Consider the following 26,457-nt stretch of genomic DNA (forward strand, 5'->3'; position numbering starts at 1 on the left):
ACTTGTGATGTCAACACACAGGAAAACTAGCATTTTGTATTACTTAAAAACCCCACCTTATTGGAATCAGTTAATCCTTTTTCAGGATTTTCTTTTAAAGCCATAAGTGAAACCAATTATTTCTGGAACTACCTACTAGTATTTTGAGATAAGTTCTAGAAAAGGATCATGAAAATCATTCGTTTTTCCTTTGCATATAAGTGCACTATAAAATATTATTAAATCTGAAAACTACTTTGAGTCAATAAATATGGATCTATTTGCACATTGTTTTTGGTTAAATTATTGTGCTTTGTGCTTTAAAGCAGCCTCTACACAAAAGACTTTGCATCCAAGAAAATTCCATGAACTAAGACTACAAAAAAAAATTTCAAGTAAATTGGTCTTACCTAAAATATCATTTAAACTGCCTAGATATTTGTGAAAAATAAGGAAGCTTGTTTTTGTCTTGAGATAAAGAAACTAAAATTTTATCTGGCTACTACTACCTATATATGGACATTAATACTGTTAATACTAGTAACAGCTGGTTTCTTGAGCAATCACTATTAAGAAAGAAAGCCTGAATTTCCAAAGATAAGAAGTTATGTTCAAACAAAAAAGGAAGTCAGCAGAGAGAAGTCTGTCTGAACTTTGTAGCTTTCTTAACTCTAGCTCTGGTGCTAGAGGCTCTACGGAGAGACGTACCATCTAAAGGGTTAGTAAGGCCACTGCTACTCCAGTCAAACTGGACGGGTGGTAGAGACTCCTAGAGTTGAAAACCAAAAAATCAAAATTAATCAGTATAGGTTGTAGCAACATAAAGAATCCTTAAAAATAAAACGAAACACTATTATAGCAAGATCATTAGGCAATAAGATACCTAAAGACAAAATTGGGATAATTTACAATTTCAGAAGGTTATCTACAAATATTAACACAAACTGAAATTGCAAAATTTATAAACAGTACAGCTTGTTGACATTAAAAATGTTGTATCTGAGAAATGGAATTATCTTTACATTTTCAAACAGAAATTTATGGACTGATCCTATGTCAAGATTTCAATCCATTCTCAAATCATGATTTAAACTACTGGCTTGATTACAATAAAAATATTTAAAAACATCACTGATTTTTTTTTTCACTAAAGAGTTATCCACTTTATTTTAAATGACTATCCACTTAAAATTTCTTAATAGATAATATAATGCAATAGAGAAGGTACCACTGAAAGTGAGGCAATTTGGGTTATTAAAGACTAAGTAACTATTGTATAAACATGTATGGTTAATTTAGTTGGTTTCCTTATATATAAAAATTAAAAAAAAATTAATCATCTTCTTTAATTTAGAAATTACTTATAATCAATATTAGAATTTAATTTTTAAAATAATGTACTGAAAAGTATACGCAGAACTCATTTGAGTATTCTAGGTTTTAAAATTCTGTTAACTACCAAACACATAAAGATAAAATGAGCAAATGATACATAGAAGATGGAAGGTAGTACAAAACATTTAAAAATGATCACTGCTTTATTTTAAGAATATTCTTGACAAGAAAAAAAATGCCTTTTTTTCATTTTCTTGTTTTATTTTGAGGGTGGTGTTGGCAACAATTATTGAAATAACCTGTGTTTTATTAGACTCTTACTATCAACATGTTGCCATCTTTTTTTTTCTATATTGCTCACCACCATGCTTTACTGTAAGGTAGGCACTTATTAAAACTTTATAATCGGGACTTCCCTGGTGGTGCAGTGGTTAGGAACCTGCCTGCCAATGCAGGGGACAGGGTTCGAGCCCTGGCTCGGGAGGATCCCACATGCCGCGGAGCAACACGCGCACCTTAGCAAAGAGTAGCCCCTGCTTGCCGTAACTAGAGAGAGCCCACACGCAGCAACAAAGACCCAACGCAGCCAAAAATAAATGAATAAAATATAAAAAAATAAATTAAAAAAACAATAACTTTATAATCATTTTTTCTGTGTAGACAAAGACGTTGTTCCCTGTAGGAAGGGAACATGAATCGGCTATTTTTGAAAGTTCAATCCCATGACATTATAATACAATTGCTTTGATAACCAATTATAGGCATGTTACTATAAGCACTTAGTCTCCCCCATATAAGTCGGGCCTGGAGGTGGAGGGGCTAGGTATAAACAAAATAAAACACTAACATTAGTGGTTGCCAGGGGTGAGAGAGAGTTGTGGGAGCTGGAGTGGGGTGGGGCGGGGGCTTGGCTGTGGAAGTGGAAGAAATGCTGTATGCTGACTGTGGAGGTAGTCACACACATGGAAAGATGACATAGAACCACACACACATATTGCACAAATGTCAGATTCTTGGTTTTGATATTGTACTATGATTATGTAAGATGTAATCATGGGGGAAACTGGTGAAGACACAAGGCACCTCTTCTGTACTACCTTTGCAACTTCCTGTGAATCTATAATTATTTCAAATAAAATTTAAAAAAATCCTGGTGAAAATCTAGTTTATAACCTACCTGCAAGACCGATAAATAACATTTAGAAAAGATTTTCTTTAGCTGATCTCAAAAACAAACAAAAAGCTCTAGGCATTCCAACAGATTCAACTTATATTATTCTACTTCTAGATCAGAAACACCTTTAGAACTATTCAACACTGACTGGATGGACCAAACCCAGATTTACATAATAACAAAGTTTCTGGGTATATGGAGCAAAGGTCTTTCATTAACATGTTTTACCTAAATGATGTCAAGTAGCTGGATGTTTTGAAATATTTCAGTGATTTTCTGGAATTTTAGCTTCTCACAGAGGTGTATGGCATTTTGAAGACACAGCCAATATTATAATAATGAGGTGCTAAATCATGAATCAAAATTTAGTGGAAAAGAGAAAGATGAAAAACAGATACCTAAATAATTATAGGCTAACTAAGGCACAGACAAGTAGGCAACTTAAAGAGAAAGCACTGGAATGAAACATTTTCAAACAACTTTAAGTAATGTGGCATGAATGATTAATGCAGAGACAAAAGAAAGGAGACAAGGTCATAATAAAAAGAGGGGGAAAGAAAAGACTAGAGACAGGAGACTCTGGCTCTAGTCCTAGCTATAGCACTGATGTGTGCTTTTGGGTAAATCACTTAGTCTTTCCAAATATGTTTTTCTAAGTGTAAAAAGAGAGTACAGTGCTAGATAGTCATTTTTTCTTTCTTCTATCTCTAAAACTCTGATTCACAACTGAAATAGCAACATAAAGTAGCCTAAGAAAAGAAGTTTGCTAGTGGTGACTAGCTGGATAACTGATAGCCAGAGAGCTGACTTTACTCAGCAGTGAATAAAGTATGGTTAAAGTACTGATCTTAGAGGGGAATCAATGGCACCGTGAATGGTGTGACCTTGAAATTCAGTGGATAAAGATGCAAACGACAACAACAAAAAGTATCACTACTGCTTTTTACCTATAAACTGTTTTTTCAGGTAAAAGTATCTTTTAAAAAACATTAACATTTGTTAGTAAAATATTAAATTCCTAAACAAGAGATGCAATGGCTATAAGACTGATGAGTACAAACTGATGTGGAAGATAAAAATTCAATGGGTACCAAACTGAAATAGAAAAGACAGGCCAAAAAGAATGCAGTCATAATGAGAATTATACAACTATGCTAAGTTTGAAAGTCACTGTTCAATGATGCTAGAACATAAGAGGAAGGTCTGCTATACGCTTTGGGCGGGGGCACGGGGAAATTTAGGTATTGAACAGGTCTTTCCTGACACATTTTGCTAAGCTTCTAGCACTAATGGCTGTTTAATCTGAAAATTATCACTAGGAGAAAGACTGCATGGCCAAAATGTTAAGTGAAAAATATATACATGTTTATATAATGTATATATAATATATACATTGCATGCCAAAGAATAGTGGTAAGAAATATCACTTTATATAGAGAATCTTTACAATGCATTTCAGATGTTTGTTAAGTATCTTAACCTGAATCAGAAGTATGGAGCCAAGCAAAGGTCATGCAATCCAGTGATGGAGGTTAGGCATCTCAGCACAAAATTCTGATACGCATGCTGAAATCTTCAATTTGAATGTTAGAATGCAGACCTACACAGGCTCAAGTCAATTCAGAAATAAGTTTGAATTTCCACTGGGAAATATTATTTTCACTGGTTTCCCAAAAGCCTAAAAACTAAAGCCAGTGAGGATCACAAACTACCATAAAAAAGTACAGAATAAACTTGTTAATTCATTATTTATATGTGTATTTTTTAAAAAGAGAAATGTGTGCATGAAACAGAATAAAAGGACATATTTGCTTAAAAAGAGCTTTTAAAAAATATAAGTAGCAAGAGACCAAGTTCCATCTTCCAGCAAAAATGTTAGATATGCTTAAATGTTGCTGAAAATTCCTACACTTGCCTGTAAATAGGGAGAGAGTCCCTTGATTACAAGTACATAGGGGTGTATATGTATGCACAGAGGTGGCAGCAGCTGAATACATATGGAGCTGCAACTAACCTCCATTAAATTAACACACATTAATTTCTATTAAAAATCTTCTGTTAACACACATGCTTTTTTTAGGTTATCTAGACTTTTAATCAAGTCTATAATTAAATTATATAAGAAAGATGATAAGTATGAGGTATGACTAGGCAAAAATGACAGGTGACAGCTAACTCTGATAAAATAAGCAATAACTTATGGGGCTGTAACACGTGGAAGTGGTTGGATAGAGGAGAAGAGGAGAAGGAGGCAAGTAAAAGTAGCAACAAGTGGCCTCAAGTAAGAACAGCTCCATTTCCAGAAAACATACCAGGCAGTTACTCGAATTACTTTCCTAATACCTAGCATTGTAGGAATAAGAATGTTGACTGGGGCAGAAGTGAGAATGTGCTGTGGGAGAAGTAATTTTGGAACCTGCATAGACATGGCAGGCCTGGGAGAGCAACTGATAGCCAGAGGGCAATATAAGGCCAATGAAAAGAAGAGAGCTAAGGACAGATTCAACCTACTGAGACATTTTGCCCAAGGAACCTTGCCTGTTGCCCAACCATCAATAAGGCCAGGCATTTTACACATTAGGTCCCCTTGCCCACTAATTCAGTGCCAGTAATAAACTGGCTTCAGAGGGATGTTTAAGCTAAGCCCAAGTATAAACCACAGTGGTACCTAGCAGTAATATTAGATGTTTCTTGAAACACACCTGAAAAAGTAGGACCTTGCTTTACAAAATTATTTTCCAAAGTATGTTCTTCAGAAAAGGGTCGTGTGGCCAAGTAAACTTGAGAAAATGAAGTAAAATTAAATAGGGTTATTCACTGCAAGATTCTTCAGAGTCCTTAATGTGTGGGTTGTGAATCTCCAAGGGTGGTTGTAGGGTATGATATGAAATATTTCCCAAACTTACTTCACTATGGAACCCTTCTTTAGTGGAGCATTTCTGGGAATTAGTGTTCAATGGAACATACATTTTGGAAAAGGCTGTCCAAACATACATTACTGTGTTAGACATAATCAAAGATGATATTTAAGGTTAAGAAATGACAAACACAGCAAGAATATGTTTTAGAAATAGTAATGTTCATTAAGAATACTAATATTTTAAAAAACAATTCGATGTCGAAAAAGTAAGCAAACCAAAGTGGCTATGTTCTCCCAGATAAAAAGTAAGAGGGAAGGCTTTGATATTAAACATATTAGACTGAAATACGATTTGTGCTTAAATGTCCCAAGGAGGTAAAGGATAAGAAAGGTAAGAGAGCTTTCTTTTTTTCCTAATCCATAGAATGTTTTGCTAAAGGCTACATCATTTTTAACTTAACAGCTTTATTCAAACTCTCAAAACAACAGTTTTTGATGTAATAAACACACCCAAATTTTATTACTTTATAAAATTTTTGCAGGCTTCAGGAAAAACACACTACAGCAGACTTGAAGAGCTGGTATAAATGCAGTGTTTTCCATTTTTTTGAAATCTAGCACTTACCAGATTTGTGTGTCAGTAATAATGATCATACAATGTTCAAGCTGTAAGGGATTTTTAGAGATGCTTGCTTCAAAGTCCTCATTTTATAGGTAAAAAGACTAAGTCCTGGATAGGTTTAAAGGACTTACCCATAACCAGCCAGTTCTCAAATGGCCTTTTCTATTTTTTTAAATTAAAGAGAATTTGCTCATTATATTTCAAGGGATATTAATAAGTAACTGAAATCACATCTGTCATGAAACTAAATTTTAAAAATATTTCAAAAACTAAAAGTTATATATTAAGGGAAACAACAATGTGTGTGGACATACGTGTATATACATGCATAAAAATATCTATATACATCCAGATATTTTTACCTGGAATTGGTCAGATGTACATGTGTTCATTTCTGGTGACACAGTGGTTGTCTGACCGATGGAAGCGATTTTCTCTGCAGCAGATAGTGGTTTCAATGGTTCCTTGGTGGGCTCTAACATACCCTGAAAAAGGCATATTAGCCATTAATGGGGGGGGGAAGGATCAGCCCATAAACTTTGTAAACTTTTTTTACAAGCAAGTTAACCTAGCAGAAAGCAGAAAGAAAACAGGTCATCTGAAAAGAACTGAAGACAAAAAGGAACTAGTCCTAAATTTTGCTTCGTGAAAATCTTACAGCACCATAATGGGAAATGTTTCATAATAATACCTTTGGAATCCAAACTTTTTGAAGCAAGACGTTGTAATTGAACTGGATTTCTTGTAAAGTGCCTGGTTATCACTGTCACACAAAAGCATAAGCACATGGGATGGTGGGAGCGGGGAAGAGGCAAGCAGAACAGTATATCACATCCATGCCCTAAGAATCCAACATTATTCTGATGTTTCAGATCTGAAACTGCAGGAAAGGGCACTCTTCATACACATTACACCATGGTGGTGCTTGGAGAGGTGAGAGCTGATTCTAAAACACACCACATAATGTGATGACGTCTACATGTTTCAATGTGAATTTAGTGTTTGATCCTTGCTCCACTATAGACGGGAACCTTAGTTCTTGGTTCTTTGGACTGGCAAAGCAGAGACAGTCATTTCAGAGGGGAAAACATCTTACATATTCCACTATGAATCTAACACACTTTTTGAGTAAGAGAGAAAAACATTCAAGATGGATGTAGAAACAAAGAAGAAGAAAAAAAAATCAGCATTTTGCATTAATGTTCTACCAAACACTAAAAATAATGGGTAATAAGGTTACTGGCATGAAAAAAGGCCCAAGCTTTTACAAATTTTAAAATAATACTTGATAAGTTCTTGAATAGTTATCAACCAAATAAAAGTCTCCCTTTACTACTGGGGAGAAAAACCCAAAGCTGCTAAGTCAGAAATCTTATAGTTAGAATCTATGCATTTCTAAAACCAAGTTTTCAGGAGAATCCCCCTACCCTCATAAAATCAAGCATAAGCTAAATAAGCAATTTACAGATTTAGTTCTTAACAGTGCATGTGAAAGGCTTTAACCTAGCAGCTTGAAAAATGAAAATAAATTCATGGTCTAATTCAATACCATACACATTATACAGGCTTTCTAGTGTGCCCTTCTACAAAGGCTCCATGCATTTGGCAAACAATTACTAGTCTTAGCCAACTTTTCTAATATGAACTCTCCCTTAAGTCAGTGGTTCTCAAAGTGGTCCCCATCAGTAGCTTCTCCATCACCTGGGAACTTGTCAAATGTGCAAATTTTTGAGCCCTACCCCAGACCTACCGAATAAGAAACTATGGGGGTGGTGCTCAGCATTCTGTGTTTTAACGAGTCTTCCAAGCCACTCCAATGCACATTAAAGTCTCAGAGCCAGTGACTTAAATGACAATTTCAGGTACTATTCCTCAAGATGAGATCAAAAGATACTGAACATCTCATGTGCGTAAAGTACCATGGGAAAAATTCAGGTATCATTAAAATTTGAAACCAGATATGAAAAAGAAGAAGTTTCTAAATATAAGGCATCACAAAGATGGAGGAGGAGATGATACATTCACTAAACCAACTTTGGTATTAAAAAGCTTACAAAAATGGTAAACTTACATTACTAATAAAAGGTTGTAATTAAGATAGGAAAAAAAAGCATAGACATTAGTCTCTAATTCCACATAAAACTTAAAGAATTGGCTAATGTGCTGACCCTAACACAGAGCATTAAGTAGGTTACTGTCGCCAACATGCTGAATGAAAAGTGCCCACAAATTAAATTCCTACTTCCTATTCAGAATGTGACAATAACACCACCAACAATCTCTAGAATGCTACTCCCTGAGGAAAGAGATTCACATAACCAGAAAGTTAAAGAAACGTTCTGGATTACATTTACCTACAACATAAAAGAGAGTAGGGATGATCAAGGTGTTTTGAAAATACAAGATAACCATTCACAAAGGAGCAGAAACTGATTTTTTAAAAAGAGGTCAAGCACAGAAGTTTTTGTGCAATTCCACAAAACAAAACAAAGCAAACAATTCAATAACAATAATTAGAGCTTATTCATGGAAAAGTTTGCAGATTAAAAAAAGGTCAAGTTCCACAGCAAATTCATTTTCACATGCACATAAAGGGTTTTTAAATTTAAACGCCATACCAAGGGTTCCTCAGTTATTTTTTTCTCTATCTTAAACACAGTATTTTTTTCTTATTTTCAAGTTATTGGTGAAAGAATTTTAAAATACTTTTAGTTTGATAGGACATTTTTATGCACCAATAACTCAAAGACACACCAAAAACCACAAACAAGTCAAACTTTAAAATGTGACTGAGTCTTGATAAGGTACAGAATGAAAATTCCTCAGTTTTCCTGGACTACCTGGCATATCTGAAAAAACAAAATTCAACACGTTTAAAACATTAATGGAAAAACTAAATACCAATTATGGGTTCTGACTCATTTTCATTTGTTATAATTTGGTATTTCCAAGCTTTGATATACATCCATGGCTTCAATACTGCATTACTTAAAAATAATCGCAAATGCATTAAAACAGGTGATAGCTAAGGCTTCAGATACTTCAGCTTCTTCTTTTTAAAAGCAAATTAAAAGAGAGAGACTTCCAAAGGTGGATTTTACAAAAAGTTATGAGCACTAATATTACTATGATAAAAAATAATTTTCAATCTAAAACAAAAGTGTCTATAATTAATACAGAAAAATATCCTCAGATCAAGACTTGAAGGGATTTATGAGATCGAAAAAGGATACTGTATTTATTCTCTTAACGGCCCCACAGTAAACGCCCCTTAAAATACACTTTCCATGTCGTGCTATGCAAGATGATTTTATAGAATAAATGCAGCAATGATAAACACATGCAAAGACATCTTTGTACTTACCAATCCTGCTGCATACATGGGCACTATAACAGGTTGCTTCTTATTGCCCGTGAAGAGCTATATACGTATGTTAGAGAGAAAGAACATATATTTAGAGAATGATCTGTCATAGAATGAAAGTTTCCAAAATATGCTTGTAATGCTTTATTACATACATCGTGAATGGTAAATTGAAGAAATTGTTGAATTGCCCTTATGGGGTTATATTTTTGATCTCCTAGCCCAATTCCTTCATTTTATAGTTAAGGAAAAACACTAGAACAACTTTTCCTAAAAATAAGAAATATTGCAGAAAAATCTAGATAGATTTATGCTTAAAAGTTGGCATATTCAAAAATACATGAACATGTTAAACCAACTAATATTTATTTTTCTGAGGAACTAGTTTCAACAGAAGTGTGACAGAATTTAAAAACATTCATAGGTTGATTAAAGGATTTTCCAAGGTACTAATAAACTCACAATGTTTCGGGTGTCTATTCCCAAGGAGCACAAGAGCTTCTTGTTGCTATGGGAGCCACCCCACTGATATCTCAAGCCATGTGCATCATGGATGTCCTGTAGCTCAGCCCACACATCCAGCAGTTCCCTGCAAAGGTCACGATGAAGCCATGGGTTACTCAATAGCTTTCATGGGTTACTCAATAGCTTTCACCATGAATTCTACTTTTAATGTGACTGTGAAATATACATTTCAATTAATCTTGTGTCTAACATGAGTATATAACTACTATCTGAATGAAATAAACAGCCAACACTTAGTCATTAGAAAAGTAAGTTAAATTCATTTGAAACAATCAAGCAAAAATTTGGCCTGTTTGTTATTCTTTTTAAATTCTAAGGCAAAAATATTTAAAAGGAGGAAAGATACTACCCAGCATCCCACCATCTTTCTGGAGCTATTTAATATGTTTTCTCCTTGAGTCTTGACCCACAAATACAGTTGCAATTACAGCATATTTAAAATTCTGTATTCTTTTTTCAGATTTTAAGCATTTCCTTATGTACATATGTATCTTTTTCAGTGGTTGTGTAATGTTCTATTAGACAGATGCATCATCATTTATTTAGCCACAATCATCATACAGTTTTAATTAAGTTGTTCTTACTGTTTGGCTCCTATTGCTAGTAGTACAAGAATATCTTCCTGTATTTTATGGTGTGTGTTATTGCAGAATTGTGTTATTTCCTGAGAATGAATCTCTTGGGTCTAAGAGTATGAACTATCTGTACAGCTAGCGTATTTTAAAAAAATATCTACAGTTTAAAGATGGCAAAACATCAACTTTTTTATCCCCTTCTGTTCTCAGAAATCACCCCAAAACAAAAGTCAAGAAGCAGAAATAATTTGCATCTTCAATGAAATTAAGAAATCCTGCCTCCAGAGGTGGGGAGTAACGAAATGTAACAGAACTATCCAGGAATAAGAATAAAATTAGCAAGTCATTCTAGACCCTCTAACATCTAATAATTAATAGGAGTTCCAGAAAGAAAACAGAGGCAATGGAGGAAGGTAATTGTCATTGTAAGAGAATTGCTCAATACTGAAGAACAGAAGCTTCCAGATTGAAAGGTTCCTACCTAGTACTCAGTCCAATGAATGAAAAAAGATTCATATCGAGATACTTCATTGTGAAATTTCAGAACACCAGCAACAAAAGACCCTAAATTATAAATTTGATGTAGGGGTAGAATAAAGTAAAATTTTACCTCCTGTGTACCTTTTTCTCTGAGGAGGCTATTAGAGGATGTGCTCCACCAAAATGGGATTTAAGTGAAGGGAAGTCCCAAGACAACATGTGTTTAGGGGGCCCAGACTGATCCATTCCAGATTGGAAGGAACTGGAAGATGGAGGACTCCAGGTAAAAAATGGAATGGTCAGCTTGATAGGTCTTATCACAAGTAAAATTATATTCACAGGCTGTTGGAGGGTAGGGAAAGACTCAGTAAATGAAAAAGAGAGGCAATTATTAAATCCAGGAAAAAGGTATACTATAAAGAAAATAGTGGCTTAGCTGTGAACACTATATATATGATCGTAATAATGAAAGTACCAAATAACAATTTAACCAAAAAACTATGATATAAGTATACTGGGAAGATGAAGAGAAGAGAATAGCAGATGTAAGATCTAAATTTTCATCTATCATACTAGGAAATCAAAAAATAATATAAAAAATTGATTAGAATATCGATTTAGAATTTTTTTAAAAAAAGCTCAAAAATGGACAAGTAGAGAGTTTTTAAAATCATATCTTTTAGCACAATATAATTTTTTAAACACAGTAATATTTTAGAACCTTAATGGTTTAAGATAACCTTAGATAACCTTATAAATTAGAACAGTTGAAACTAACAAATATACATGCTATCTGAAAAGTGTCTACTACTTACCCACTTTCAGCTAAGGCCTCTCTTCTTTTTATTGGCAAGGTGCTTGCTTCCAGCAAGTGCTTCAGCGAAGTAACTTCTTCTTCAGTATCAGGGACAAATATGGAAGGAAAACATGCTTCGAAAATTCGCTCCAGGCGGTTTAGTAAAGCTGTCTGCATCAAAACACCCCCCAAAAGTTTATCTTCATTTTTGTAATTTTAATAATGTCATAGCTTTATCATTACTACACACACACCCCCCCCCCCATACAACAATACCCTGTCCGCTACTATGGGGTGGGGGAACTACCAGTCAGATACAGGAAACACTAAGTGAAAGAAGAATAACTACTCATAGAACAGCTTTAAATAATTGTGTAATGACAAATAAATGTCATTACACACCAAGCATCATGCCTGGCACTTTACAAACGTTATCTTAATCCATTACAAAATTCTACAAAGAAGAAATTACTACCCCATTGTACAGTGAGAAAGCAATCTCAAAGTTTGAATAATCTGCAAGCAAAAACAAACCCAAAAAAACCAGACAGTATTCATAATCTTTCCATAACACTGGGGTGTTTCTTACTACCACTCACATACTCTATATTTAGAACAATAAGATTGGATGCTTGCAAAAAGTATTATACTATTATAGTTGAACAGAACCTGGATATGAACACGTGAATCCTGAAAACCTTTTTTTTTTAATTTTTAAAAAATTTTATTGAGGTATAGTTGATTTACAATGTTTTGTTAATTTCTTCTGTACAGCAAAGTGACTCAGTTATACATATATTCTTTTTCATATTCTTTTCCATTATGGTTTGTCACAGAATATTGAATATAGTTCCCTGTGCTATACAGAATGACCTTGTTGTGAAAACCTTTTAGAAATATCTGCTAATAGAAGCAACCAAAGTAGGAAAGAATGTCTCAATTTTTACCAAGAAATTCAATGGCTTATCATTTTGATGATCTGTGCTATCTTTCAGAAATTCCATTTCTCTACTCTTCTATGGTGTGCATATTTGTATTTCTGAATAGTACACTACCTTTCCTCCAAGCAAAGCCTGCATATCCCCTAGAGTATTTTCTCTGAGAACACTGGCATTTTTGGAGTATTTTTATTAATTAAAACTTGTTGGATTTAGATTAACTTAGATTTTGGGGGTACTAGTAGGTTTAGTCTACATGTGTAACCTACAATAACATTTATTCCCACTTTCCTAACTTTATTTCAGATACATGTAAAATATTTTCAACTCAGCTCACCTTACTACTTAATCATCAACTAGGAATACAACCTTTTAAGTCAAAACTTGTTGGAAGATTAAGTGTACTACTGAAATGACATCCTGTGTACAAGAAAATGCCACATCATGGTGGTACTTCCTGCCAAGTAACAAAACAAGTTAATGCTTGATTTCTGTTGTTTAGTATAGTCAGCAAACAGGAAAATTAATAACAAAAGGAAAAATTTTCATATACGTATTTTCCAAAACAAAATCTCTTTTGGAAGCAGTATCAGAGCAAAAAACTTGAAACTGCATAATTGGTCTCAGTGTACTCTTCTGCTATCTCTACAAAAGTTTAACACCTTCATTATATTTATGTATGTGATATGGGAAAAGGTTCTCAGTATCAATTATGAAACCTACAGTAAAGAGTAGACTCAAGATCCCAAGGCTTGTGAAACTTGAGTGCATCAAGGGGACCCATACTTAACTCACTTCAACAGAGGGAATGGACAGACATTACTTTTAAAGGGATCAGATAACCATCTAATTGGAAACATAATAAGCACTGGCTCCTCTTGGGCAGGGAGGGTAAGCAAAAACTCACATATGACCAAATTTTATTTCTCTGTAAATTAAAACAGAATCTTTCTTGTATCCTCTTTGTTATCCTTTTAATGGGATAGAAAAAAACATTTATCTAAGGATGAAAGAAAGGACCTCAAAACATATTCAATGATTTGGATCAATCATTACACATAACTACCAGGTCTTAGGTATACCAGTGAGCAAATTCTCAAATTAGTGGAATGTACTTGAGGAAATAGAACATTATTTTAACCCAATCACATTTAAACTTTGTTTTAAACTTCTTCCCAACCTTTTCTCATAAAGAATAAAATAACATGGAAATTTTAAAAGAAAGTTCCATATGTCTTTAGGATTAGATATTAGAGTCAATTGCTTCAAATCTTTTGCTGAATGAGGTAGAGCAGGAGTTGGTAGATTTTTCTCTATAGGGCTAGATAGTGAATAATTTTTGTGTTACAGGCCATCCATAAACAAATAAGTGTGGGTGTGTTCCGATGAAACCTGATTTACTAAAACAGGTGGCAGGACAGATTTGTCTGCTAAGCCATAGTTTGCTGACCCCAGAGGTAGAGCCATATATAAATTTTTTAAATAAATATTCAAACAACCAGAATCCACTAACTGACCAGCACCACTCACCACAAGGAGGAACTCCTCAACAATTCAACAAGAAAGCAGCTAATAGAATTAACAAAGATTTTGATTAAAATTAAATTTCCTAACATTTTACTTTTTAAAGTATATTAATTTCCAACTATCTACAAGACCAGTTTGATGCTAAAAGGGCTACTATCTTGTTCATGGTAGTAAATAATGCCAAATTTCATTTACTACTAGTTAATTCCAGTAAGTAAATAGCTGATGTAATTATAACACTTCAATAGAGGACTGTGGACCCAAGGGGCTGAGACTCAGTTTCAGGATTTATAAACTGGAGCTCTCAGGGCCTACCTTACAAGGTGAATAATAAATTAGAGGAGTAAATGCTGGACACCCAGTGTGTGCTCAAGAAGTGGTAGCTTTTATCACTACTGTTGTTATTATATAGATGATACATAGAGACATAGTGGCCTGCCAAGGAATAAATGTCAAAACCAGGTTCAAATCTCACTAAGGCTATTTCTCCACCACTATTTAGCATTCTAAATCATTATGAAAATACTTGTCTCAATTTACATCAATTTCTAACATATTACATCAAGAAATTAAATAATCCAAATATTTTGCATCCTCCCCAAGATCCTCCTATCAAGTTGGGAAAAAGGGACCTAATTAAAAAATATCTGTTGTTAAGAGCTGCTTATATAATGAGAACCTGTTACTGCTACCCCTTGGGGATTTTAAATTTTGAAAATTCGTGAACATTTTGGTTGATTGTTGGCATTTGTGACTTAAATCTTGATCACATTATGAAAATCAAAGAGTGTAAACCACACATGAGGTGTGTTAAGATGCTTTACTTCCCAAGAAGCACAATAAAGTTCAAACATACGATGGAACATAGCCCACGTAACTTGGTAAGTAGAAGAGGTACAAGAATATAACTAACATTAACACTCAGAAGAAGAGAAACTAACCTACCACAAGAATAGTTTCTCTTATGACCAAGCAGATAAATTTCTTTCAAAAAAACAGATTTCCCAAAACACTGTAATCAGACACTCAATTTTAAAAAACTCATAAAATTTGAGCATGAGATAAAAGGTAAAGGTTGGAACTTCCCTGGTGGCACAGTGGTTAAGAATCTGCCTGCCAACGCAGAGGACACAAGTTCAATCCCTGGTCCGGGAAGATCCCACATGCCGCAGAGCAACTAAGCCCATGCGCCACAACTACTGAGCCTGTGCTCTAGAGCCTGGGAGCCACAACTACTGAGCTGGCGCGCCACAACTACTGAAGCCTGTGCGCCCTAGAGCCTGCGCACTGCAACTACTGAAGCCCACGCGCCTAGAGCCTGTGCTCTGCAACGAGAAGCCACCACAATGAGAAGCCCACGCTCACCGCAACTAGAGAAAGACCGCATGCAGCAACGAAGACCCAACGCAGCCAAAAATAAATAAATAAATAAATAAATAAAAAAGGTAAAGGTTGATACTGGTAAAGGTTTTGGGTTTTTTTGTTTCTTGAAGATTATTAAATAATTTTAATTGTTTTAAAATATATTCAATTTTTTCCTCAACATTGTCAGCCAAGGTAGTTTAACACATGCAATAGCCTTAAAGTCAGTAAAGTGAAATATTATTTAAACTTCGATTTATTCTACTGTACATATGCAAATTATCATCTAACACTACTATTCATAGTTTCCAACAAAGCAAATAGTAAATTTTTACTAAAGAGCCAGTGCTGCACTCTAAATTAATGTGAGGGTAACAAAATAAGTACACACACACTTAGCATATTAAATATTTAGCTGAGGTTACAACAGTAACTAAATAGCAAACTAAATAAAATAATATTCACTCCAGTTACTTGAATTTCAAATGCCTTCAACTTCAAAGTCAAAGAGGAAAAATAGTCATCAGTTCTCCCTTGTATTTGGAATTAGGAAACTGGTGATTGAGCCATGTTTGTCAATTCAAACACATATCAAATTCTAAACCTGCAAACAGCAGCATATCCGGCCATTAAACATTTTAAGAACAGGGGGCTCTGATAAATGCAGGGTTGAAAGGCAAATGCTTTTCCAGACAGGTACCAGACTCCCTTTTTTATTTTCTCTACCATTTCCAGCGCTACGAAGCCAAAGGAGAAGGTCTGCTACTTGCAGACAAGCACACTTGGGCTCAGACGAGTTCCTACCTGTTAAAACTATTCTAAGAAGGTAAACTAGCCAGAAGCAGCACTTTTGATCTCCAAATAGTCTGACAGGTGAGTATACAGCTGAACTAGGGGTACTCCCACACAAATTCTCATTTATCTCCCTATTACTTTTTGCTATTCACCAAAAAATCCAGTTGGCAACACTATTTCTTGCACCTTTTTTTTTTTTTGCGGTACGCGGGCCTCTCACTGTTGTGGCTTCTCCCGTTGCAAAGCACAGGCTCCGGACGCGCAGGCTCAGCGGCCACGGCTCACGGGCCTAGCCGCTCCGCGGCATGTGGGATCTTCCCTGACCGGGGGACGAACCTGTGTCTCCGGCATTGGCAGGCGGACTCTCAACCGCTGCGCCACCAGGGAAGCCCTCTTGCACCTTTGAAGACCATTTTCTAAGAAGTGCATTTCTGAGATTATTCAGTAACAGCTAACATTTATTGAGCACTAGTTATGTGCAAGACATTGCACTAAGCACCTTTAATATGCACAATTTCATTTTATCTTCACAATGAGAGTTTTGAAGTAAGTACTATTATTATTCTCTAAATCTCAGGTTCAGAGAAGTGGCTAATGCAAGTCAGTGCTGAAAGCTGGATCTAAATCTAGCAGTGTGACTCCAGAGCCTTGATTTTTAGGTACTATACTATAATCAGGGTCAACTTATGCAGTAGGCACAGGGCCTAGGGTCCACAGTAATTTTAGGGGTTCATGAAAACGTTTTAATAGTTACTATTAACATACTCAACCTTATACCAAGTTATAAAATAGAATTTTAAATATATTTTATGGGGAAGGGGCTCACAAAAGTCTTATGTGGTCTTAGCTATACTACTCTCCAAAGGTACACTGGCTTTTATAGGATTTCTCTATCTTTCCCAATTTTCTCATTTCTCATATATTTGTTTTCCTATCAGGGTCCTTTTTACCTGAATCCCTCTATATTTTATTTTTTTCAACCCATACAGTGTTTCTGGAAAAGCAAAAACGATTACCCAATGTTTTAATTCATCAATGAGGGCAAAGCACTATGCATGAATTCACTTATACTCATTCCCAGTTCTGTCCTATCTCCATGTCTGGGTTAGGAGGAAGAAAACCCTTTCATTTTATACACTGGTGCAAATAAAGTCATATTATCTAATGCGGAGCTTCTCAACTGACGTGGCTCGGTTACAAACAGGTTACAGGTCTTCCAAAAATCCTGAAAGCTATATATGGATATTTGGTGTTCCCTCTTGTGACAGTTAATTTTATGCATCAACTTGACAGGGCCAAGGGGTGCCCAGACATTTGGTCAAACATTATTTTAGATATGTCTGTGAGGTTGTTGCTGGATGAGATTAATATTTGAATTCAGTAGACTAAGTAAAACAGATTGTCTTCCTTAGTATGCATGGACCTCATTCAATCAATTGAAGACAGTTTGCGGACTACAGATCTTAGGACTTAGTGATCATCTCCATAATTGCATGAGCCAATTCCTTATAATACATCAGTCAGTCTGTCTGTCTCTCCATGCATGCATGCATGCATGCATGGTTCTACTTCTCTGGAGAACCATGATTAATACACCTCTATTTTGTAAATGACTACAGTAGAGTATAAAAAGATTGTGTATTGAAATTCTCATTCAGTTTTCCAAAGGAGTGTATAAGACCAGCACTGAGGATCCTAGACTGGTTCTGAGGCCACTCAAAGGCATATCCCCTTTAAAGTATCTTGATTTTAGGGTAATTTCTAAAATTCCTTCAACATATTTCTAGTTAGTTTTCCTTTCTCCCTTATAAACAGTAGTTGATTAATGTCAATAGTTTTAATATTGATAGAATTAGGTCTTGTTCTTAAGTGGAAGTTTAGAAGAAACATAAAATCCACTGGGCAATTTAATCTTCCATTTAAGAGGATACCTTATGCCTTACCACCATTAAATATTAAGTAAGATATCAAGTACAGTCTACAACTGTATACTTATCAATCCCCAGTTTCAAGCTATGTAAGAAGAGTAACCAATTGTAGTACTCACTATGCTCTAAAAAGATAGTTTGCCCCTTCTGCACAGTTTCTGGATAAACCTAATAAAGTATTTCTATCTATTTTGGAATTAAAGACAGAATTTCAAATTTTCTGAGGGAAAAATAACAAAAGGAATTGCTGTCCAAATACTTCAAGCAAGCAAAGAGCTATATGGCCAAAATCTCCATTTCTTTCTTTCTTTTTTAAATTGAGATATAATTGACATATCAGTTTCATACGTACAACGTAAGGGTTCAATATATGTATATATTGCAAAATGGTCACCATAGTTACAAATTTTTCTTTTCTCGTATGAGAACTTTTAAGAACTACTCTCTTAGCAACTTTCAAATACACAATGCAGTATTATTAACAATAGTCACCATGCTGTACATTGTACCTCCAGGGACTTATTTATTTTATGACTGGAAGGTTGTACCTTTTGACCACTTAATTTATTTATTTTGTTGCTTACTTATGTTTTCAGTCATAAGTTCAGGTGTTCACCCACATTAAGGAAAACCTGCACAAATCTTAGGCAGGTGATTAAATAAATGAAGGTGAAAATGTAGTTACACTCAGTTTGAGAATGCTGACTTTCTGGTGAACAATAACTTAATCTCAAAATAACATAAGCCAAAGTATTAGTGATTCTCTTCTTTTTCCTTTTTGTGATACTCAATTTTTAAAGCTCTCAAGATAAATCTTCTAATAACATTTTCCCAGTAGCATTATCAACTAGATGGCTAATAAAAGAAAATGACTCATAGCTTCCTTTTCTATAGCCAATTAATATAAGGAGATTACTTACCAATTACCTAAATTCTCAAATAACACCCAGAGCAATATTTTGAAAATTTTACAAAAGCTCAGAGTTTAATGCAGTGCTCATGACATTATCTCCTTTACCTTATACCAAAGAAAAGGCATCTTGGCTATTTCAATCAAGGTTCCTTTCTGGAACATTAACAGGTTAAAAAAAAACAAAAAACAAAAAAACTGTTAAAACAATACATATAATTGTCTTTTGGAAAAAGAACTGCTTTCAAAGTAAGGAGATTTTTGTTTTTTGTTACTGTCATTTTATTTTGTTTTAAATCTCAGCCCCAAAAGTGAAGAATAATTTTGACCTTTTTCCAATTTCTACAGTAGAGATACCACTAACTTGCTTTTCTCTACAATTTATAAGAATGTTAACAGGAGAATGAAATAAACTGAACTCTGCATTCTCAGAAAAAAATATTCACTGAAGGGGAAGACTGTTTCTCAATAAATGGTCATTATGGCTTTTACATCAAGGCCTGAACCCTCTGAGGCTTGCTGGACTCACCATCTGAGAACTGGCTTGACTGAAAACATTTTATAAGTTTCAAAGATTTCTTCTTGGTTGACTTTTCCCTAAGTAACCAATTATAGCAATAAAGTTACAATAATTGATTGTCTCTTGACCCAGGGAACATATATTTTATTAAAATGTTAAGATATCCTTCTGGTAGCCTGAAAAAAGGAAAGTACTAAAAAAACAGGGACCTGGACAATGTCACATACATAGCAAAAAAGTCAAAGAAATTTGAAATGACAACTATACCATTTGTCTGACTTCACAAAGAATTGTTCCCCATGTTTGCTTAATTGCATTAACTGAGCTCTGAATTCTAAAAGACTCTCACAACATTCTGTCAAAACAATTTGCAGGCACTCTGTTCAAGACAGAATTGTTGTATCCAGGTAAGATTCAACAGGGATAAATCATTTTATGATTAAAAAAATCTAACTTTTAGTGTCATTAATATGTGAGGATTTCTGTGCTGTCCCCAAAATGGTAGCAACTAGGAGAAACATTTTAAGAAAAATGTTAATAAATCTAATCCTCTCCTAGAGAACTAGATTAATGTGCATTTCCAGCAGATTCTGGAAAAGGAAGAAACTACAGGTCACAACCCTCCTTTACAACAGAAGGATAAGAATGGAAGTCACTTTCCAGCTCAGTCACTTTCCATTTCCCCACCTCAATTTCCTTCCAAACTTCTCTTCTAGCCCCCTTCCAGCAGTTTCTCCTTTCCAACATGCATCTCCAAGTTCTGCTCATTTTGCATAGCCATTCAGCAAAAAGAAAAGCCTGAGGACTGAACCAGACGTATCTCAGGAAGTCAAAGCATCTTGACACAATCCATATAGTTTTTGTTTTATTTTTACAAAATAGAATCATACTACAAGATTCTTATTTTTCAATAGATTTTTTTCACTCGTTTTAACATTTACTGTCATTTTATCTTCACAAAAGTCCTTTGCAACAGATATTACCTCCTTTTTACAGACAACTGAGTTCAGAAGTAACTTGTCCAAAATTATAACGCTTATATGACTCTGAGTCAAGATTCAAACTCAGATCTGTAAGATTCCATAAAGCCCTTGTACTTTATTTCCTCCTATATCCAGTTATCAGATTACACATAAATAACTTCAATCATATGATACAAAAAATTCCTTTTTGAAGTGGTCATACTTTAAAAAATACATTATATGATGATGTTAAAAGTTCTAAGGCTATAAATTAATGATTATCCTAGTGTCACCCTATACTCTAATAAGATGAAACTAAACAGGGAAATGATTAGCTCAAAAACCAACAGTCTTCACTTTGCATTATATAATTAATTCATTCCTTGTTTAAAATTGTAAACTTCTGCCTCAATAATGAATTACTCAACAGGAATAATACACATTAGCCAAACCATGTAATAACTGAATTAGCAAATTAAGCTATTCAGACACTCAATGTCAAATGAAAAGTGATTAGCTGTGCACTCCAACTGGTGGTACCACAATTTCTACAATACCTTAATGTATCAGCAATATCAAAGCAATGATGTATAACCATTTTAATTAACAGACTCTGGAAATATTTCCAATTGAAAATGGTTTGCCTAGCAAAAGATAATTGGAGAAGCAAAGTTTATAGATTCTGATTTTATTCTCAGTATTTTTAAAATAGGCCTGTGGACCAAGTGTTACATATATCAATAAAAAGCAGTTATATTCAAGGGGGTGCTTTCTTCCATACCCCTGGTTAAATTTAGCACAAGGTACAACTCAGGACTGGGGAACAATCTGGATCTCAAACTGCACCTCTAGGGGCTACTTTAGGTCAAAATAAATCTTAATGAATCTTCTCTGAAAGAATCTGGACCAGAAAAGGATAAAGTACAAGGGCTAAGGGGTAAAAATATTCCTGACAATCCTACTTCCTAAGAGTAAACATAAATATACATTTGAAAGAAATTATAAACAAATAAATGGTCACAGTATGGCTAAGTCAACTATGGCTGTTGCATGTTCTAGCTCTAACCCTTAATCCATCTGACACCCTCACCTCAGGCCTTTTATTAGCTGTTAAATTATGAGGCCCATATCCGCTTTTTTCAAATTCTTTTTCTATCCTTCAAGTCCCTATAGCCTTCAGCACAGATTGAGGTTTCAAACTCTGCTTGCTCTTTTTTGTAATCAAAACTAGGTCTTTGATAGACAAAATTAAGAGACATTATTTTCTGAAGCTTAAAAAAATCTTTGAAATCTCAGTTTAACCTTTTAAAATCACTATAAAGGTAAAAACTGTAGGATTTGCTGGAATAGTTCACTAATTAATGAATTTTTACATAAGTGGTATTTATATTTATCAAAAAACCAAGTTGATGATTATGATTATTTAATATTTCTGTAAATATTAAAGAAACCTACTGAGATAAAGAAAAATCTTACCAAGCATTATTATAAGAATGTCTCTTTAACGTTAACCAAATGATTGTGAAACATGTAACTAATCTACCAAATCTGGCAAGCATTGTGTATCATAAAGAGATGCCTTTAACAGGTACCCAATTAAAAAATACTTTTTGAAAAGCTGAATTAGAAACCTCCATAGCAATTAATATGTCATACAAAATAGAGAAAATGAGTAAATACCTGAGCTGAAGTGGCTGTTTCCTGTAAATGACCACCAGCAACTGCTCCTTTGGAAGCTGCTAAAGGGACACTGTGCGTTTTGGGGGTTCCTGGAGTATCAATCTTCTCATCTGTCCTATGTGACTGCCAGGCTTCCTTTCGATGATGAGATTCAGTAGCTTGCTGGTCTCCAAAAGCAGCCCAAGAGCAGCTATCTTTCTGCCCATCCCCAAAAGCATTCCAGTCTACAACCTGGCTAGGACCAGCTGAACTGAAGTCCGCAAAATCATCAGAGTCCTGAAAATCACTGCAGTCATCTTGAATATTTGGCACAGAATCAAAATCTCCAAACTCACCTTCTTGCCCAATTTTCAGTTCTGAAACAGGTTCAGTGCCTGTCCCAGTAGATTTTCTTGACAAATTGCATCCCTCTGATAAACTATCAGAAGTTTGTTTTAGAACTGACTCAGTAAATATAATTTCCTCTGGGCAAGAGACAGCATTTGATTCCCCAAATTCTCCAAAGTCATCACCTGGTTCACTAAAATGTGGAAAGTGCTCTGAGGACTCTTCAAAAGTGACATCACTCATTGAATCTTGTGTACCAGTAACAAAAGGTGGAGTCGTGCCACTGGCTGTGCCAAAGTCACCAAAATCATCCTCATTGGTATCGTTGCAAGTCACAAAGTCATTACTACTATCATCGTTTTTTACACTCATAGAATCATCCAAAACATTTTCTTCTGTAGGATCAATGCTGAGGCTTTGGGAATCAGTAAACTTTCTACTTTCTTCTTTGGAAGAACCAACTTCATCATCAGCATCATAAGTTTTAGTAGAATCCATGCACAGGTCAGCACGTTTAGAAGTAAATAAATCAAGTTTTTCCTCAGTTTTACATTGTTCTCTCCTACTGGCTTCTGAATTTTCAGCTGAGTCTACCAAACTCCAAGCCTTTGATTGAACACTTGAATTTAAAAATTCATCCTGTTGCAATGTTGGAAGGCTTTGTTTTTCACTGGTGAAAGCTCCATTACTCACCATGCTTATTTCTGAAACACAAACTTGATCCTCTCCAGCACTGTCTCCTTTATCACCAATGCTTCTATCCAAGGACACTTCTTTTACAGAATTCAGTTCATTGACTCTATTAATTTTATTGTTTTCCTGAATGGTAAGTGCTTCTCTATCATTTAAAACTGCACATCCTATTTCTTCTAGTTGTATCCTTTCTTTTTTGGAAAATGTGGCAAAATCTGCAAATTCCTCCGCAGGACTAGGTGCAGAGTCTAAATTATACTCAGTACTGTGAGTGCTAAGAGGCTTTCGTCCTTTTGAATCAGCTACAGTGTCCAGATCATCTGTTCCCTGAGGATTTACAGTTTCCAATACTGCAAACCCATTTGTTAGAATCTCCAGACAAGGAGGCTTTTCACCATTGCAGCTCTCTAACTGCTTGTTTTGATGAACAACATTCATATCAGTTCTAAAATCTCCTGGAGAGAAACTGTCAGGTGTTCCAACATTCTGTCTCTGCTCCACTACTTTATTTAAATCTCTTGGACTTTCTATGCCATCAATGGAAGTATCTAAAGTTTTAGATGAAATTATTTCTTTGCTGGTGGTAGAAAGTAAAATATCAGACTGTCCTTTCACAGAAGAAGAAAGTTCAGCAGTGATGTCCTTATCATTACCATTTTTGATGGACTTAAAGCTTGTAAGGCTATCTACATTTTCTGAGAAATCATGAATTGGCATAAAATGGTTTGAAGGTACAAACTCTTCCTTGGGATGAGTATAATCTGGTGTATCAAAATCAGCAAACCCTACACCAGAAGGGCTAACTTCGGAAAACCCACCAAATTCCCCAAATTCATCCTCATCCTCATCCTCAGCTCCATTGTCTAGTGGTGGTGGGGATGAAGAGTACATTCGAATGATGTCTGGCTCCATTGTTCAATTGCTTTCAAATAATTAATTTACACCTGAAAAAAAAAGATTTTTTTTTTTTAGGGAACTGATTACATAGAACAAAGTCTTTCAAAATTCTCTCAAAGAAACTTCAAAACTATGCAAATTTACAGTGCTCTGTTTTTTATCTTTTAAACTATTTTTATCTTAGGTGGGATTACACAGCTATAATATAATGGCAAAAAAAAAAAAAGAAGAAGAAAAACACTCTCTTCTAGTGTATGTTTCCATGGGCATTGGTAGTACGTTACTGAATCTGGGGATTCCAGAAAATTTCAAATAAACAGTTACAAAAGTATATGTACAAAAGTTTCTCTTGGGGCACTTGCTTGTTCTCTTAAGCTCTCTTTCCAGTTCATTGGGGACTCACGCCTTGCCTTATGGATTTGTATGAGTTCTTTATAAATAAAAGACATGAAAATTTTATCTCTAATAATGGCTACGAATATTGATATTTTCCTCACTTTACTTTTCAATGTTTATTTCTGACCCAAGTTAATTTTTTTCTTTTAATAGACTTTATTTTTTTAAATAAGTTTTAGGTTCACAGCAAAATTGAGCAGAAGGTACAGAGATTTCTCATATATCTCCTACCCCCATTCATGCATAGCTTCCTCTATTATGAACATCGTCCACCAGTGGTATATTTGTTACAACTGATGAACCTACATTGACACATCATTATTACCCAAAGTCCATAGTTCATATTAGGGTTCACTGTTGGTGCTGTACATTCTATGGGTTTGGACAAATGCATAAAGACGTGCCCACCATTACAGTATCACACAAAATAATTTTACTGCCCTAAAAATCCTGTGTTCCACCTATTCTATTCATCCCTCCCTCTCCCCTGCCCTGGCAACCACTGGTCTTCTTACTGTCTCCATAGTTTTACTTTTTCCAGAATGTCGTATAATTGGAATCACAGAGTATGTAGCCTGTACACACTGTATGATTGGCTTCTTTCACTGAGCACTATGTATTTAAGGTTCTTCCTCCATATCTTTTCATGGCTCAATAGGTCTTTTTTCTTTTTAGGTACTGAATAATGTTCCACTGTCTGGATGTACCATAGTTTATTTAATTTTTTATAACTTTCCATTTTGAAATTGCTTAGGACTCACAAGAAGTTGCAAAAATAGTACAGAGAGTTCCCATGTATACTCCCACCCAGTTTCCCTCAATAAGAATACAGTAAACAACAATAGTACATGATCAAACCCTGAAACTGACATCAGTACAACCTATTAACTCAGCCACAGACCTTCTTTAGATTTCACCACTTTTTTTCTTTGTGTGTGTGTCTGTATAGCTTTATGAAATTGATCATATGTGCAGATTAGATTTCAGTAACTGTCACTACAATTGGGGATTAGAACTGTTGTAAAAATAGTTCAATAATACTCATCAATATAAAGAAAGTCCCTTGTGTTATCCCTTAACAGTCATGCCCTTCCCTAAACCCTAACTGCTGGCAATCACTGATCTATTCTCCACCATTATAATTTTGCTATGTCAAGAGTGTTATCTAAATGGAATCATATAATAGGTAATCCGTTGAAGCTGGCTTTTTCACTCAGCTTAATGCCCTCAAGATCCATCCATGTTGTTGCATGTGTCCACAGTTCATTCTTTTTTATTGCTAAGTAGTGTTCCATTATATAGATGTTGGATGTTATAGATGTTACCACAGTTTGTTTCTCCATTTACTCCATTCAAGTCATTTGGGTTATTTTCTGTATTTTACAATTACAAATAAAGCTGCTATGTACATTTGTGTACAGATTATCCTGTGAACATGAGCTCTCATTTCTTTAAGATGAATACCCAAGAGTGCAAATGCTGGGTCACATGGTAAGTGTGTGGTTAACTTTATAAGCCAAACTGTTTTCCCAAGTTAATTTTTAAGGGGTCAAATTGGTTAATTTTCCATTAGTAATTTTCTTCATTATTTTGCTATCATATAAGCTTAAAACTGAATAAATATTCACTTATTTTCTTCTACTTAGAGGGGTTTTTTTACATTTAATTTTTAATACATCTACAATTTATTTTGGCATATGGTCTAAAGCAAGGGTCTAAGTGAATTTTTTTCTGACTAGCAATTATCATAATCCCATTTATTGAATAATCCTTCCCATGTCCACCAGTTTGATACCTTCTTTTTCTATACAT

General features: G+C 34.7%; 1 protein-coding gene across 10 annotated transcripts in view; it reads right to left on the bottom strand.

The window, feature by feature from the left end:
- The window catches only part of AFTPH (aftiphilin), a 36,112-nt gene extending 11,848 nt beyond the window's left edge, over positions 1-24,264 (bottom strand). For 6 of the 10 annotated variants that reach the window (XM_065890949.1, XM_065890948.1, XM_065890947.1 and 3 more), the window contains exons 1-6: positions 22,333-24,264; positions 11,730-11,881; positions 9,797-9,923; positions 9,335-9,391; positions 6,333-6,455; positions 688-748 (exon numbers count right to left, since the gene is read on the bottom strand). In XM_065890949.1, the coding sequence (XP_065747021.1) occupies positions 688-748; positions 6,333-6,455; positions 9,335-9,391; positions 9,797-9,923; positions 11,730-11,881; positions 22,333-24,264 (2,452 nt within the window). The remainder of the gene's footprint in view (positions 1-687; positions 749-6,332; positions 6,456-9,334; positions 9,392-9,796; positions 9,924-11,729; positions 11,882-22,332) is intronic. The other 4 variants (XM_065890951.1, XM_065890950.1, XM_065890953.1 and 1 more) reach the window with 2 other exon arrangements.
- Between the last annotated feature and the right edge of the window lie 2,193 nt (positions 24,265-26,457).

Source organism: Phocoena phocoena, chromosome 14 (assembly GCF_963924675.1).
Source record: "Phocoena phocoena chromosome 14, mPhoPho1.1, whole genome shotgun sequence".
In the NCBI taxonomy this organism is placed as follows: Eukaryota; Metazoa; Chordata; class Mammalia; order Artiodactyla; family Phocoenidae; genus Phocoena; species Phocoena phocoena.